General features: G+C 53.8%; 1 protein-coding gene across 1 annotated transcript; it reads left to right on the forward strand.

Annotated features, from left to right (window-relative positions):
• The first annotated feature begins 10,142 nt into the window (after positions 1 to 10,142).
• LOC123068901 (zinc finger CCCH domain-containing protein 2) lies at positions 10,143 to 12,086 on the forward strand. The gene has a single exon (XM_044491592.1). It carries the CDS (start codon positions 10,258 to 10,260, stop codon positions 11,419 to 11,421), a length of 1,164 nt encoding a protein of 387 aa, XP_044347527.1. The 5' UTR covers positions 10,143 to 10,257; the 3' UTR covers positions 11,422 to 12,086.
• Positions 12,087 to 14,732: the final 2,646 nt, after the last annotated feature.

Genomic DNA, 14,732 nt, shown 5'->3' on the forward strand with positions numbered 1-14,732 from the left:
ATCTTGTATCTTCATAGTCCGGGAGTCCGGCCAAAGGTCATAGTCCAGCCATCTGGAAACCCCCTAATCCAGGACTCCCTCAGTAGCCCCTGAACCAGGCTTCAATGACGATGAGTCTGGCGCGCAAATTGTCTTCGGCATTGCAAGGCGGGTTCCTCCTCTGAATACTTCATAGAAGATGTTGAACACAGCGATAGTGTCCGGCTCTGCAAAATAGTTTCCACATACCACCGTAGAGAGAATAATATCCGCACAAATCTAATCTGCTGACACATTCCTTTATTCGAATCATTTTACTGTCCCACCTCAGCGCGTTTAGCGAGGCGGTTTCCTTGGCACGTCTTGTCAAAGTAGAGATCGTGTCCCCTTATTCCGGGATTCTCATCAATACGAGCGTGGGTAACCCAACCGCGGCATTAATCGCAGTGCTTGGGAGATAAGCGAGTTTTACTAGGCTGGTGGGGGCTCATAGTTTCGGCCGCCCATATAAGGGGATAAGGATCCACCCTTTCCATCTACGCCTTCTTCCTCCTTTGCTTATCCATTCCTGCGCACTCGAGCTCCAGTGCCCAAGTCTGCACTTCCGACCTCAACCTTCTCCAATCATGTCCGGAGTGAGAGGTAGATGGATGGCCTCCACCGTCACGGATGGGCACATCAAAAAGTTGAGGAAGGCCGGATACTTGTCTAATGACATCGCGCACCGGCTTCCAGATGAGGGGCAACTCATCCCCTTCCCTAGGCCCCATGAGAGGGTCGTATTTCTCCCCCATTTCCTCCGCGGACTGGGCTTTCCTCTTCACCCGTTCGTCCGGGGGCTCATGTTCTACTACGGCCTGGATTTCCACGATCTAGCCCCGAACTTCATCCTCAACATCTCGGCGTTCATCGTCGTGTGTGAGGTCTTTCTCCGCATCCAGCCCCACTTCGGCTTATGGCTGGAGACCTCAAGCCGAAAGTTGTGGGCGGCCGACAAGCGGAGTGCGGAGGCGCCATGGTGGGCAAGATAGCCAACATTACATGGCTTGAGGGCGCCTTCGTGGAAACCATTAAAGCATGGCAATCGGGGTGGTTCTACATCACCGAGCCGCGTGACCCTGAATGGGCAGCGGCTCACCTCATGGAAAGAGACGGGCCTGTCGTGGGGTAATTCGGCAGAGTTGACCGGACTTCAAACCTGCGTCAAAGACCTGATCGACGGGATGGTTAAACTCGTCACCGTAGTCCAGGTCATGCTCTTCCGCCGGATCCTCCCGTGCCAACGACGGGCTTTTAATCTGTGGGAATTCGACCCGGCCCAGCACCAAACCTTGTCCAGGCTCTTTGACACAACTCACGAACATGCCTGGAAGGTGCTTTTCAAGAGCTCCGAGGTTCACCCCCCCCCCTTACCGAAGATCGCGGATTCTGTGCGAAGCGTCAAGCCAGCGCAGTAAGCTCAATTTTCCCATTACGGGGTATTTGTTTTCCATAGTTTGACTCTATGCGGGATCTAAACTCCCATCCCTTTAACAGGACTGGCAGAAGAAGGCCGAACAGACCAACTGTCCGGCTACTTTGCCTGAAGACCCAGTGGATGCCCATTTGACAAAGCTGCTGGTTCCGGCACCCCACGTGGTGCCGGAGAAGAAGGCCAAGAAGAAGGCCACAGGGACTCAAAATAGTTCCCGACGCCTGGTGGCGTCGGACTCATCGCCTGACGACCCCGAGGCGCCCTCCGCCTCTGAGGACGAGGAGGAGGAAGAAGAAGCCTCTCCCCCTCCATAGGGGGAGGAAAAAAAAGGAAGGCCGCCCCAACTAGGGAGGCCGGAGGGTCCAAGAAGGGGAAGACCCTTCTACCGGACTACGCCTCCGACACCGAAGACGGCGGAGAGGAATGGCCATCCAGGGTCAAGCCCCTGGCAAAATCATAAGTATCCGGATACCAGAATAGCTTATGGCGTTCCTCTATTGTACAGTACCTTCTAATGCCGAATTCAATTATGCAGCCCGCCCAAGGCTCAGCTTGGCGATTCGTCGAGCGGCTCCCTGGATTCGTCGGATGTGAATATCGCTTCACTCTCGACGGCCTCCTCCCCTCGCCCTACGGACGATGCCGAGGTGGAGTCCCGAAAGGGACTAAACCAGGAGAAGGTGGTCTTGGAGGCGCCACAAGGCGACCTCCCGGACTCCAGTCCCAAAGGGGATGAAGCCCTAGAGGGATCTAAGTCTGGCCCTGGGCCGGACACCGCTCCGGAACCTTCAGTGGTTCCGGAGTCCGGCAGGCGGCCCCTTCGCAAGAAGGGCAAGCCTACGACGCCGGCGGCCTCCGTCCAACCGGAGGCGCCGGACAATTTGCTGGAGGTGCTTAACGGCGCCTCCATCGACGAGGAGCACCGCACTGTTATGAGTGCGGTGATTCAGAAGGTTCAGTCCGCCAAGAGCGGGCTGACAGAAGCCTGTACCAGCCTGCTAACAGGCTTTGAGGTATGTATTTAAAACATATAAAAATGTTACCGCATAGACAGTAGCCCCTGATGCTCAGTTTGGTGTTCGGAAAGAAAAGCCGGACTGAGGATCTAAAAAAGATATACGCAGGAGTCTAACATAAATATGTCAATATGGGAATGCAGGCTGCGCTGCTGACCTCTGCCGCACTGACTGCGGAGGTCGATGCATTGAAGCAGAGCCTCGAGCGGTCCGAGAACGAGCTCGGCCGTGCCAAGAAGCAGCTCGAGGACAAGGAAGGTATGTAATACCTTATGTAAGTATGTATAAAAAATACCTGGTTGCAAATAATGACAGGACCAACGTGAATGTTGCAGGGGCCACAACTGAGGTGGCAACCCTGAAGGAAGCGCTTTCCAAGGCCGAAGACAATGCGGCCATGGAGCGCTCAGAGCGAGAGAAGCAAGAGGCGCAGGTGGCGGAGGTGCGGCAAGAGCTCGATGCTCTTGTGAAAAAACATGAGAGGTTAGAGCTTGACTCGAAGACTCGAGAGTCCGAGCTTGCCTCAGCACTTGAAAGTGCCCAATCTGCCAAGGCCGAAGCCCAAAAAGCCCTCCAGGAGATTGAGGCGATGAAAAAGATTGCGGCGGGTAAGGCATTCTTTATGCAAAGCAAGCACGTGAAAGTAAATTACCTGTTACTTACCCGAATCCGGAGCTCTCCAGGAGCATTCGCAGATCTGCCCCGCAGTGTATCCGACGCCGCCGCATTCTACCGGGCCGAGGAAGGGAGCTCGACCGAGAAGGTGTTCTGGTCCCAGTATGCTGAGGCCGGACACCTGGTGCCCCTGAGCGACCAGCTGAAGCAGCTGGTCGAGCTTCATAAGGCAGCCGAACAGGCCATGAAGGGCCTGATAGGCCGGCTGTGGCCTGGGGAGGCCATGCCTTTGAGCTATTTTGGGCTGGTGCGGCGGCTGGTGGATGCCTGTCCACGGCTTGAAGTCATCAAGCGCTCCGTATGCATCGAGGGCGCCCGTAGGGCTTTTGCCCGTGCTAAAGTGCACTGGGGCAAGCTGGATGCTGAGAAGCTGGTGAAGGATGGGCCACCGGAGGGGAAGGAGCATCGCAGGCCCGAGATGTATTATGAGGGCGTCCTGAAGGGTGCCCGTCTTGTAGCGAATGAATGTACCGGGGATGTAATTTTTGAGTAAACTCACTCGTGTTTATCCTGTGCGCTGAAAACTTGTCCATATGCGCTAAGCAACACTTTTTGAATTTAAAATATTACCTTCTGTGCGGCCGTTTATGAAATCTGAGAGATGCAAGTCGTCGGCTTCTACCCCCATGCCACGAGTGCTGGGGTGTTCGGGATAAACCTGAGCGCTCTTGTTCCCATTCTTGGGTCCATCTAGGGAGGCGCTCAGCACAACGAACAAGGCCATCGGACTTATAATGCTTTATCACTCTCACTTAGCCATAGAATTCTATAATTTTAAATTTTGGCGAAGCCCCTAGTATTCGGAAGACCGAGTTCGGGGCGCTATCCACGCCTAGGCCGGATAAATCCAGCTCCTCGCTCTAAGCGGCATAAGTCTTTAGGGACTCGAAAAACCTCTCGAACAGCGACCGGTCTCTCGCCCTATCATGACGGTCAGTTTTAGCTTTCTCTACTGAGGTGTTAACCCAGCTCAACTGGGGCACAATCGCAGTAGTTCTCCCAGCGCTACCTTAGCCGACATTGCGGAACGTAAGGTACCAAAACATGGGAGCCGGGCAAACCCAACTATTGACCCAAGACATGATTCGGAGCCGATGCATATAGTGCTATAAGTTCGGGGTGCCGCACTCATGAGAGTGTTCGGTCTTCTCACACCGTATTATGGGGTACTTAAGCCCCTGGTGTATTGGCCGTACCAAAGTGTACGGTTGCATAATGTCATGACTGAACATATTTGTATAAAAATAAATGAATACAATAACAGATAAGAGCTATGTATTGTTTATTAAAAAGGGCTGCTATGAAAGCAGAACGATACAAATAGTGCGATAAGCAAGAGATGGGATTATTTGACATGTCCCCCTCCAGGGGCAAGCTGCGAGACTTTAAGTAAAACAGGTATTTAGCTCGTTATAGAGACCACCTGGACATTTGACGTGGCTTGTTGTCTCCCTGGCTGTTGCATCGTGTGTTCGGCGAGTGTATTGCCGGACAGGCCTTCCGAATAGTTGGGTCCTGAAAGTATATAAAAAAAGAAAGAAACGGCAAAATCGGGAGCCCCTAGTGCGGTTGAGCCGCATTCTGGGCGTGCCGTGGTTGTGCCCCTCCCCTTATGCCCATGGTATTTCCAGAGCGTAGTTATGTACGCGTGGTACTGCTATCGCCATCTTGCGAGGGCTGGGGTTGGGGCCGCACTGCTATGCTTGCTCGGAACGTGCCAGCCGGTTTTGTTGTAGGTTACTTCGGGCGCGCTTGACGTTGTCCGGACGTTTAACAGCCGGATTGGAGAATTGCCTTGAGAGGCTACTTTGTACTTCCGCCGCCAGGGCCGCCGTGTGCTCCTCTGTTCGGAGAGAGCGTTCGGTGTTTCCATTGACCGTAATGACTCCGCGAGGGCCTGGCATCTTGAGCTTGAGATATGCATAGTGCGGCACCGCATTAAATTTTGCGAATGCGGTTCGTCCGAGCAGGGCGTGATAGCCACTGCGGAATGGGACTATGTCAAAGATTAACTCTTCACTTCGGAAATTATCCGGGGATCCGAAGACCACTTCGAGTGTAACTGAGCCTGTACAGCTGGCTTCTACACCTGGTATGACGCCTTTAAAGGTCGTCTTTGTGGGTTTAATCCTTGAGGGATCTATACCCATTTTTCGCACTGTATCCTGATAAAGCAGGTTCAGGCTGCTGCCGCCGTCCATGAGGACTCTAGTGAGGTGAAATCCGTCAATGATTGGGTCTAGGACCAATGCGGCGAATCCGCCGTGACGAATGCTAGTGGGGTGGTCCCTTCGATCAAAAGTGATCGGGCAGGAGGACCATGGGTTGAACTTTGGGGCGACTGGCTCCAACGCATAGACGTCCTTGAGAGCACGCTTCCGCTCCCTTTTGGGGATATGGGTTGCGTATATCATGTTCACCGTCCGCACTTGTGGGGGGAAGCCCTTCTGTCCTCTGTTGTTCGGCGGCCGGGGCTCCTCCTCGTCATCGCTATGCAGCCCCTTGTCTCTGTTTTCGGCACTTAACTTGCCTGCCTGCTTGAACACCCAACAATCCCTGTTGGTGTGATTGGCTGGTTGTTCGGGGTGCCGTGTATCTGGCACGAGCGATCGAGTATCCGGTCTAAACTGGATGGGCCCGGAGGATTTCTTTTGAATGGCTTCTTCCGCTGACCGGGTTTAGAGCCTCTGAATCCGGCATTAACTGTCGTATCCTCAGTATTATCGCCGTTAATGCGGCGCTTGTGCTTGTTACGACGTGACCTACCATTGTTGTCCTTGGTATCTGAGTTACCAGGGCTCTTGGTCATGTTATTGCTACGAGCTAGCCAGCTATCTTCTCCCGCGCAAAAGCGGGTCATGAGTGTCGTGAGGGCTGCCATAGATTTCGGCTTTTCCTGTCCTAGGTGCCGGGCAAGCCATTCGTCTCGGATGTTGTGCCTGAAGGCTGCAAGAGCCTCTGCGTCCGGACAGTCGACTATTTGATTTTTCTTGGTTAGGAACTGCGTCCAGAATTGTCTGGCCGATTCCTCTGGTTGCTGAATTATGTGGCTTAGGTCATCGGCGTCTGGTGGTCGCACATAAGTGCCCTGGAAGTTGTCAAGGAATGCGGATTCCAGGTCCTCCCAGCAACTAATTGACTCTGCTGGCAGGCTGTTAAGCCAATGCCGAGCTGGTCCTTTAAGCTTGAGCGGGAGGTATTTGATGGCGTGTAGATCATCACCACGGGCCATGTGGATATGAAGGAGATAATCCTCGATCCATACCACGGGATCTGTTGTGCCATCGTATGATTCGATTTTTACGGGTTTAAAACCCTCGGGGATTTGATGATCCATTACTTCGTCTGTGAAGCATAGTGGGTGTGCGGCGCCTCTGTACTGGGCTATATCGCGACGTAGCTCGGATGAGCTTTGTCTGTTGTGTTCGGCCTGGCCGTATTTGTCATATCCGGCGTGGCGGTTATCGCCACGTGACGTGGGGCGCCCACGCGATCCGTAAATTGATCTTGTTTGCCTTGCCTTACCCTCCAATATGTCTTGCAGGTCTAGTGCGTTTCCCCGTGCTTTGGTATTTTTTGAGCGGCGCCGGGGTGCGGCTTGAGTTGAGGGCTGAAAGGCCTCTCTGTCGCGGCCACGAGGTGGCCAATCGGCCACATCATACACTGATGATGTAGGTTTAGTTGCTTCCTCCTCTAGTTGGGGTAGCAGCCTGCGCTTTGGGTAGCTCTTGGAGGGGCGTTCGAGTTTGTACTCTTCGGCCGCCAGGACTTTAGTCCATCTGTCGGCTAGCAAATCTTGGTCAGCTCTAAGCTGCTGCTGTTTTTTCTTGAGGCTGCCTGCCATGGCCATAAGCCTGCGTTTGAAACGCTCTTGTTTGACGGGATCCTCTGGCACGACAAATTCATCGTCGTCGAGGCTTGCCTCGTCTTCGGAGGGAGGCATATAATTGTCGTCCTTGACCTCCCTGTCTGCCGCTCTCTCATGAGGGCTGGCTTCTCCGTCCTCCTGCGCTGAATCCTGCTGGAGGGGGTTGTCTTCGGCACTGTCCGGGGTGTTGTTATCTCCAGTGCCGGACTCGCCATTTTTGCTTTGGCGGGATTTAGAGTGGCGCCGCTGACGTCGGCGCTTAGGTTGCTTCTTAGAGGGATCATCCTCCGTTTTTTCATCGCCATTCCCTGCTTTTGGGGTGTCCACCATGTATATGTCATATGACGAGGTGGCTTTACAATGCCCTATAGGCGCTGGTTCTTGATCGTCTCCTTCATCGGCGTCCATACCGTCGATGTCTTCGGAGTCGAAGTCGAGCATGTCGGTTAAATCGTCGACAGTGGCTACGAAGTGGGTGGTGGGTGGGTTTCGAATTTCTTCGTCGTCCGCATCCCAACCTTGCTGACCATAGTCCGGCCAGGGCTCTCCTGACAAAGAGAGAGACTTTAGTGAATTCAGGATGTCGCCAAAGGGCGAGTGCTGAAAGACGTCCGCGGCGGTGAACCATGATCGGAGCCCAATTGGGTCCGATCGGAAGGGGTGCGGAAGATCCGGAGTCCGGAAAGGAGTCCGGCACCTTGGAGTCACAGGCCTCACAAAGGACTAGGCTGGTATTCGGCTCGATCGCCGTAGAGATTGCGGCTCCTGGGGCGGCGTCCAACCGTCCGTCCCCGACTGGCGCGGTCGGCTCCGAGCTAAGGGTCGGAGCGGACACCTGAGCGGCGCTCTGGGCGCTGTCCGGCGGCAGAGCTAGATCATGCCCATCGTGACAGTGCGGCATGCTCGGCCGTGGCTCGAATCCGTCGAAGATCAAGTCCCCGCGGATGTCAGCCGTGTAGTTTAAACTTCCAAATCTGACCTGATGGCCAGGGGCGTAGCTTTCGATCTGCTCCAGATGGCCAAGCGAATTGGCCCGCAGTGCGAAGCCGCCGAACACGAAGATCTGTCCGGGGAGAAAAGTCTCACCCTGGACCGCGTAGTGGTTGATGATCGAAGAAGCCATCGGGCCTAAAGGTGACGACACAGAGGAACTCTCAATGAAAGCACTAATGTCGGTGTCAAAATCGGCGGATCTTGGGTAGGGGGTTCCTAACTGTGCGTCTAGGCGGATGGTAACAGGAGACAAGGGACACGATGTTTTTACCCAGGTTCGGGCCCTCTCGATGGAGGTAAAACCCTACTCCTGCTTGATTAATATTGATGATATGGGTAGTACAAGAGTTGATCTACCACGAGATCAGAGAGGCTAAACCCTAGAAGCTAGCCTATGGTATGATTGTTGTTCGTCCTACGGACTGAAACTCTCCGGTTTATATAGACATCAGAGAGGGCTAGGGTTACACAGAGTCGGTTACAATGGAAGGAGATCTTCATATCGCATTGCCAAGCTTGCCTTCCACGCCAAAGAAAGTCCTATCCGGACACGGGACGAAATCTTCAATCTTGTATCTTTATAGTCCGGGAGTCCGGCCAAAGGTCATAGTCCGGCCATCCGGACACCCCCTAATCCAGGACTCCCTCAGTGGACGTGTGGCGCTGTGTCTCCGGCGGATCTGTCTTTGGTGAATTTGCTCGGATCTGTTCGTCGTTCGCGTTCGTTTGTGTGTCCTCAGGCTGGATCCTTTTGATCTACACTCTTCATCTGCGGCGATTGCTGTTCTGGTGCGTTGGTTCTATGGAGCCTTAGCACGACGACTTCCCGACTATCTACTACAACAACGTTTGCCCGGCTCCGGCGAGGAAGGGGCGATGACAGCGGCGCACCTTCGGCTCGCTTCAGTACTTGTAGTCGTCGCTAGGTGGTCTATGGATCTGGATGTAATTTTTTATTATTTTCAGTGTTCGTTGTACTACCATGATTGAAGATTAATAGATTGAAAGTTCTTCCCGTAAAAAAAGATTAATCAGAGATTATTGTCTTATATGGGCCTAGGCCCAACTATAATCCAATGGTAGGCCAGATCATCAAACAGGCAACCAAATCTGCGGAATGTTTAACACAGTTGAAATATACAGACCATAGGACACGAACACAAGAAGACAAAACTAAGGTTAAGTTTCTAACGTACAATTCAATTATTAAGGATTACATAGACGTCGACAACATAGAAACTTTCCCCCTACTTCTGATCCTCGCAGCTCACACAAATATCTAGTTCTGTTCCCTTGCGATATTTCTGATATATCTAGTTCTATTTTTAATTAATACATTTACGACTCATGAAAAACCCTGGGAAATCACACCCAGTAGAACACTCTATGGATTATGCCCGTTTTCGACAAGTACAGTTACTAGGGAATTTACGGACGTTGACAGCCAAACAAATTCCTCCCCACACTTGTAATCCTAGCAGCTCACAGAAATACACATATAAGTATAGTTCCTCTTACGCTAAGTGGAAAGGCAGGATAATTCTAAACTCGGATGCAGCCAAACAGGTGACAAGCACATGCGAGGGCGGTACACATACGCGCCTGGGGAAAGAAAAAAAAAACACCACCCATCTGCATGCACGCATCTGTCCAAGCCGCGCCACCACACCAGTCCCTACCCCAGGTTTCCAGAAACTACACGAACGAATATCTTCCCTCCCTACTTAAAAAAAAAAAAAATCTTCCCTCCCTTCCACCCGACGGACGAGACGACGGACCGGACCCCAAACCCCCAAATCCCCAATCTATACACGTAGGGCAAAAGTAAAGATCGTAGGGATCGATCCCCTGCCCTCCCCACGCCACGACGTGTCCCCGACCCAACGCCCCCTCGAGACACCTCGCCTCCCGCATGCCTGACACCCTGCCTCCCCGCCCGCCGCGTGTAACGCTCCGTACCGCGCCTTTATCCCCGCCTCCCGTCATCCCCTCTCGCTGACGGTGGGTCATGGGGTTATGGTGGGACGCCGTGTCAGTGAGGTGCTCGGAGTGGCTGCCCGCAAACGGCGTCAGTTAGTTTGTACGACCGCGTTGTTACTCCGGCCGTGGCCTGGGTGTTTATAAGCGCGCGCCGCTTGGTGTTCTTCTCCACAATCCGTCCCACACCCACCCACAGGCCTCAGCCTCAGTCCTCCACTAGCAGATCTCTTCTTCCCATAGAGCAGAGCAAGCAGAGCGGCGAGCAGACAGCCATGATGATGATGAGCGAGGGAGTGAGCGTGCCGCCGTGGGGCAACCACCTCCCGGTGAGCGGCGTCGACGCCGGCGGCGGCGGAGGCGGCGACGAGACGCCGTTCCTGTTCGCGGCGCTGCGCCAGTACCTGCCGTGCAACGACGTGCTCGGCGGCGCGGGCGCGGGCGCCGAGGACGAGGACGAGGCGGCGGCCGTGGCGGCCGCGGTGGACGCCTACGCCTGCGACGAGTTCCGCATGTACGACTTCAAGGTGCGCCGGTGCGCGCGCGGCCGCAGCCACGACTGGACCGAGTGCCCCTTCGCGCACCCGGGGGAGAAGGCGCGCCGCCGCGACCCGCGCAAGTACCACTACTCCGGCACCGCCTGCCCGGACTTCCGCAAGGGCGGCTGCAAGCGCGGGGACGCCTGCGAGTACGCGCACGGCGTCTTCGAGTGCTGGCTCCACCCGGCGCGCTACCGCACGCAGCCCTGCAAGGACGGCACCGCCTGCCGCCGCCGCGTCTGCTTCTTCGCCCACACCCCGGACCAGCTCCGCGCCATGCCGTCCCAGCACTCCAGCCCCAGGAGCACGCCCCTGTCGCCGCTCGCAGAGTCCTACGACGGCTCGCCGCTCCGTCGCCAGGCGTTCGAGAGCTACCTCAGCAAGAGCATCATGTCCTCCTCGCCCACCAGCACCCTGCTCTCCTCGCCGCCCAAGTCGCCCCCGTCCGAGTCGCCGCCATTGTCCCCCGACGGGGCCGCCTCCTTCCGCCGCGGCTCTTGCGGCTCTTGGCCCGGCGTTGGGTCGCCTGTCAATGACGTCCTCGCCTCGCTCCGCCAGCTGCGCCTCGCCAAGGCGCAGGCGTCGCCGTCCGGTGGGTGGTCCGGCTACCCCACCTCACCTGCCGCCTACGGCTCGCCCAAGGCCGCCGGCCTCTACAGTCTCCCCACCACCCCCATGGGCGCACAGACTGGCGCCTCCAGCTTCATGCCCAACCTGGAGCCACTGAACCTCCGCTTCCTCGACGACGAGGAGCCTGTCCAGAGGGTGGAGTCCGGGAGGGCCCTCCGCGAGAAGGTGTTCGAGCGGCTGAGCCGAGACGGCGCCGCACCGCGCAGCTGCGAGGTCGGTGCCGGAGCAGGAGGCCCCGACGTCGGCTGGGTCTCCGACCTCATCAACTGAGCCGTTCTCGGAAGTTTATTTCGTTGAGGTAGCAAGAAGATGGCACGGCGGAGGCGGCGGTAAGAAGAAGAAAAATGGCCCCCCCAAAAAATATCCTCAGTTTCTTTTGCTATTTCCAGTTGCTGCAAATTCCTGTACATAGCTGCTATCTATCTCCCGTGTGAATATTCCCGGTTGGTTGGCGGAAGGGAGGCAAGATGAAGATGGATGGGTGGATTTGTTTTGGGGTTCTTGAGGAAGTAGGAAGTTACCCAAAAAAATTATTACCAAAAAAAGGACGGAAGAGATGGATTGGAACTTGGAAGGTGGTGGTGGTCCGTCCTCTCTGTGGATAGGTGCTGAAGCATGGATGGATGGTGAAGATGGGGTTGGAAGGTGGACTTGATTCCTGTGATTACCAGTGCTGATGTTTGTTTATCGTCGTCCTCGGCAGTGCAGTGCAGTGCATCATCTGGACTAGCCGAAGACCGATTTCGACCGCCCTCTAGTTGATTTCACATTTTGTTAATTATTAATGTAATCCTTCGTAAGGATGATGATCGATCCCCCACAGCATATTTTGTACCTTAGCTGCTTAAATCCCTGTTCGTCCAATGGCGATGAACGAACTCCCAATGTATTTGTGTAATCCTTTGCTATTATCAAGTAAATGATGTTTATCTATATTTACTATCAGTAAAGTAATATTCCCGGTTACTCTTTACACTTTTTTCTTGTGTTGCACGTCTTGCCATATCTATCTACCTACCCGTTCTTTCCAGTAAGTGTGAATGAAATGAAATTTGTGATTGAGATTGAGATTGTGATTGTTTTTGGCGCTTGCGGTGACGTGGTGGTGACCAGCGCGCGTGTCCGGCGACGGTTGAGGCGGCATGGTCGACAATGGTGGCTGTGGAACTCGGATGGTTGGAGCAGTATGGGGGCGATGTGGGCGTGGAACCCCCCGTGAGAGAGACCGGCGAGCGAGCGGGACGCCACCGGAGTGGCCACCTGGTCGTTTTCCCCTTGGGTGCGCTGGCCCTGCGGGGAGGGGATTGGTACAGCCGGCGGCGTGCGCGTCGTCCCTGTCGCCGTCGCACATGCCAAAGATCTTCCTTTTCTCGGGATGCAGCATCGTACATGGCGGACTTTCTTTGGTAGTGCGCAGCTTCCTTTTCTCGGTACTACTACTAGTGGTACGTTCGCTGCCCCGGTGGACGCCGGTACATTCTTGCTTCCCCATATTTGGTTGTGTTCTCGTGTCACGTCACGTATGGCGTCGTATGGTTCTTGCGCGGCCGAGCTTGATCCCCTTGCCAGTCTCGTGTTCGTCTCCGACGACGACGACCTAACGGAGTAGTACTAGGACGGATCGAGCGACTGGAACGGGGCCGGAGGAATGTCGCGCCACCACCGCCCCAAATCTCGCAAATATAGCGCCATCAGAGGGGAGGAGATGGAATGATGATGGGTGGTGGCGTGTCCCGGGGCCGGAGAGCGACGCGGTGCGACGTGATGGGCGCGCGTGGGCGCGGCGGACTCTTCCTCACTCGCCCCGCGCCGCGCGGCACTCGATCCATCGGATCGGCTCGCCTTGGCCTGGCCTGGAGCAGTACTGGAGTGGGGCCTCGCGGCCCGCGGGGTGGTGCGGCGCCCTTTGCCACCTTTTGCATCGTGTGGTCGAGGAAGCGCCGAGGCCTGTCCGGTTCTACGAGACAGCGGCCAGAGGCAGAGCCTTCTTTATCTTCTTTTCCTTCCACCCCCTCTGTTCCTTCTCCGGCTTTCATTCCTCGGTTTCGAGCTCCTCCTTTTTCTTCAAAAATCGTTCCGTCGCGTTCACGCATCAGCCTCGCTCGGTAGGACTGCAAACGTCGTGGTAGATGGTGACGATTCAGGTTCCATCTGCATCTCATAGCAGCCTCTAGTACGATTGTATCTCTTACTCTAAACCATCTTCTGGAACACAGTAGAGTACCTGGCTGCTGTTCTCGCCATCTGGGGGTTCCGTTCCATTCTTGTGAATAGGCAAGGCCACGAGAAAACCTGAGGTCGAATTGAACACGACCCTTCTTTTCAGTTCAGATGCAGAAGCCACGCCATCATCAAAACGCTCAGACGGGAGGGCCCTACGGCAAGTGCCAATCTGATAATTACCTGCAGCCAAAGCCAAAGGCAAAGTAACAGTGGAGGCAGCAGGCACAGCATTGGAGAAGTGATAGTCATTTGCAGAAAAAGAGGGAGAAATGATGGTGGTTCAGATGCAGACGCCTGATGCGCGCCCGGCTCGATTGCTCTGCACACCACGGGTTCTTTCCCTTTCTTCCTTCGCCACATTCACAGCGTTTGGTTGCTGCATTGATGCAGTCTCGTCTTTTCGCCGGGTTCAAATGCGTAGGCCCCCTTCACCTACCGCGATCAGTCCATTGCTGCTGGGTTGATTCACTGTATGAACTGGGGAAACACTTGAATGGCAAAAACACATGATTATTGTGTTGCATCCACCTGAATTCTGCATTATTGAATGGGTGTTTGGTGGTGCACATCAAAAGGACACAGAATAATTTCTGATAGGTTGGAACTGAGGGGAATTTTCCTGTAAAATTTACTACGTAGTGTAAACGGATTCTAAGGGGAAAAGTACTTGCAGATCATGATCGTACAAAACAAACAAAACAGGAGGGATTTCTAAGGATCTGAATCTTCCTAAAATTATTTGGATGGGATACCGGATGTCAAGAAAGAATTACTGGTAGAGCAACAAGTAGGGTAGCTGATCAAGACCTCACAAGTAATTACAGACCATATACCAACTCGTTTAATGCTCCTGCTGCTCATAATATTATGGTTAAAGCTCTGGAACTTGGTGTTGATTGTACTACTTCACATTTGGGTACTATTGATTCTATTAGGGATTTAGAAATTGCTAGTTCTAATTTGCTAAGTAAGACTTGTTTTGAGAATGATAAAGATGATAGTCATGTTAAGCTTTTGGACTGGGAGAATAAGTGCAAGGATTTCAAGGATGATTTTACTGTGGTAAGATCGAGACCCAGTTTGAAAAAAGATAAGAAGATGGAGAAATTACAGTCAGAATTATAATAGTTATATCACTGTGAATACTGGAAATGTTCAGACAAGAAGTATGAGGAAGAAAGGGTTGCAGGGTAATTTTGGTGCAGGACCCTGTCCTTTGCCAATTTTAGTCAGTATTTAATCATATCGTCAATATTTATTAAATTATTTTTGCAAGTAAAGCATACAATGATTTTGTCAGTTTGACTAATTAGAATTTTACACACAAACTTATTGGTAAAAATAAAAGAAATGTCAGG

The sequence above is a fragment of the Triticum aestivum genome, chromosome 3B (genome assembly GCF_018294505.1).
Source record: "Triticum aestivum cultivar Chinese Spring chromosome 3B, IWGSC CS RefSeq v2.1, whole genome shotgun sequence".
NCBI lineage: Eukaryota > Viridiplantae > Streptophyta > Magnoliopsida > Poales > Poaceae > Triticum > Triticum aestivum.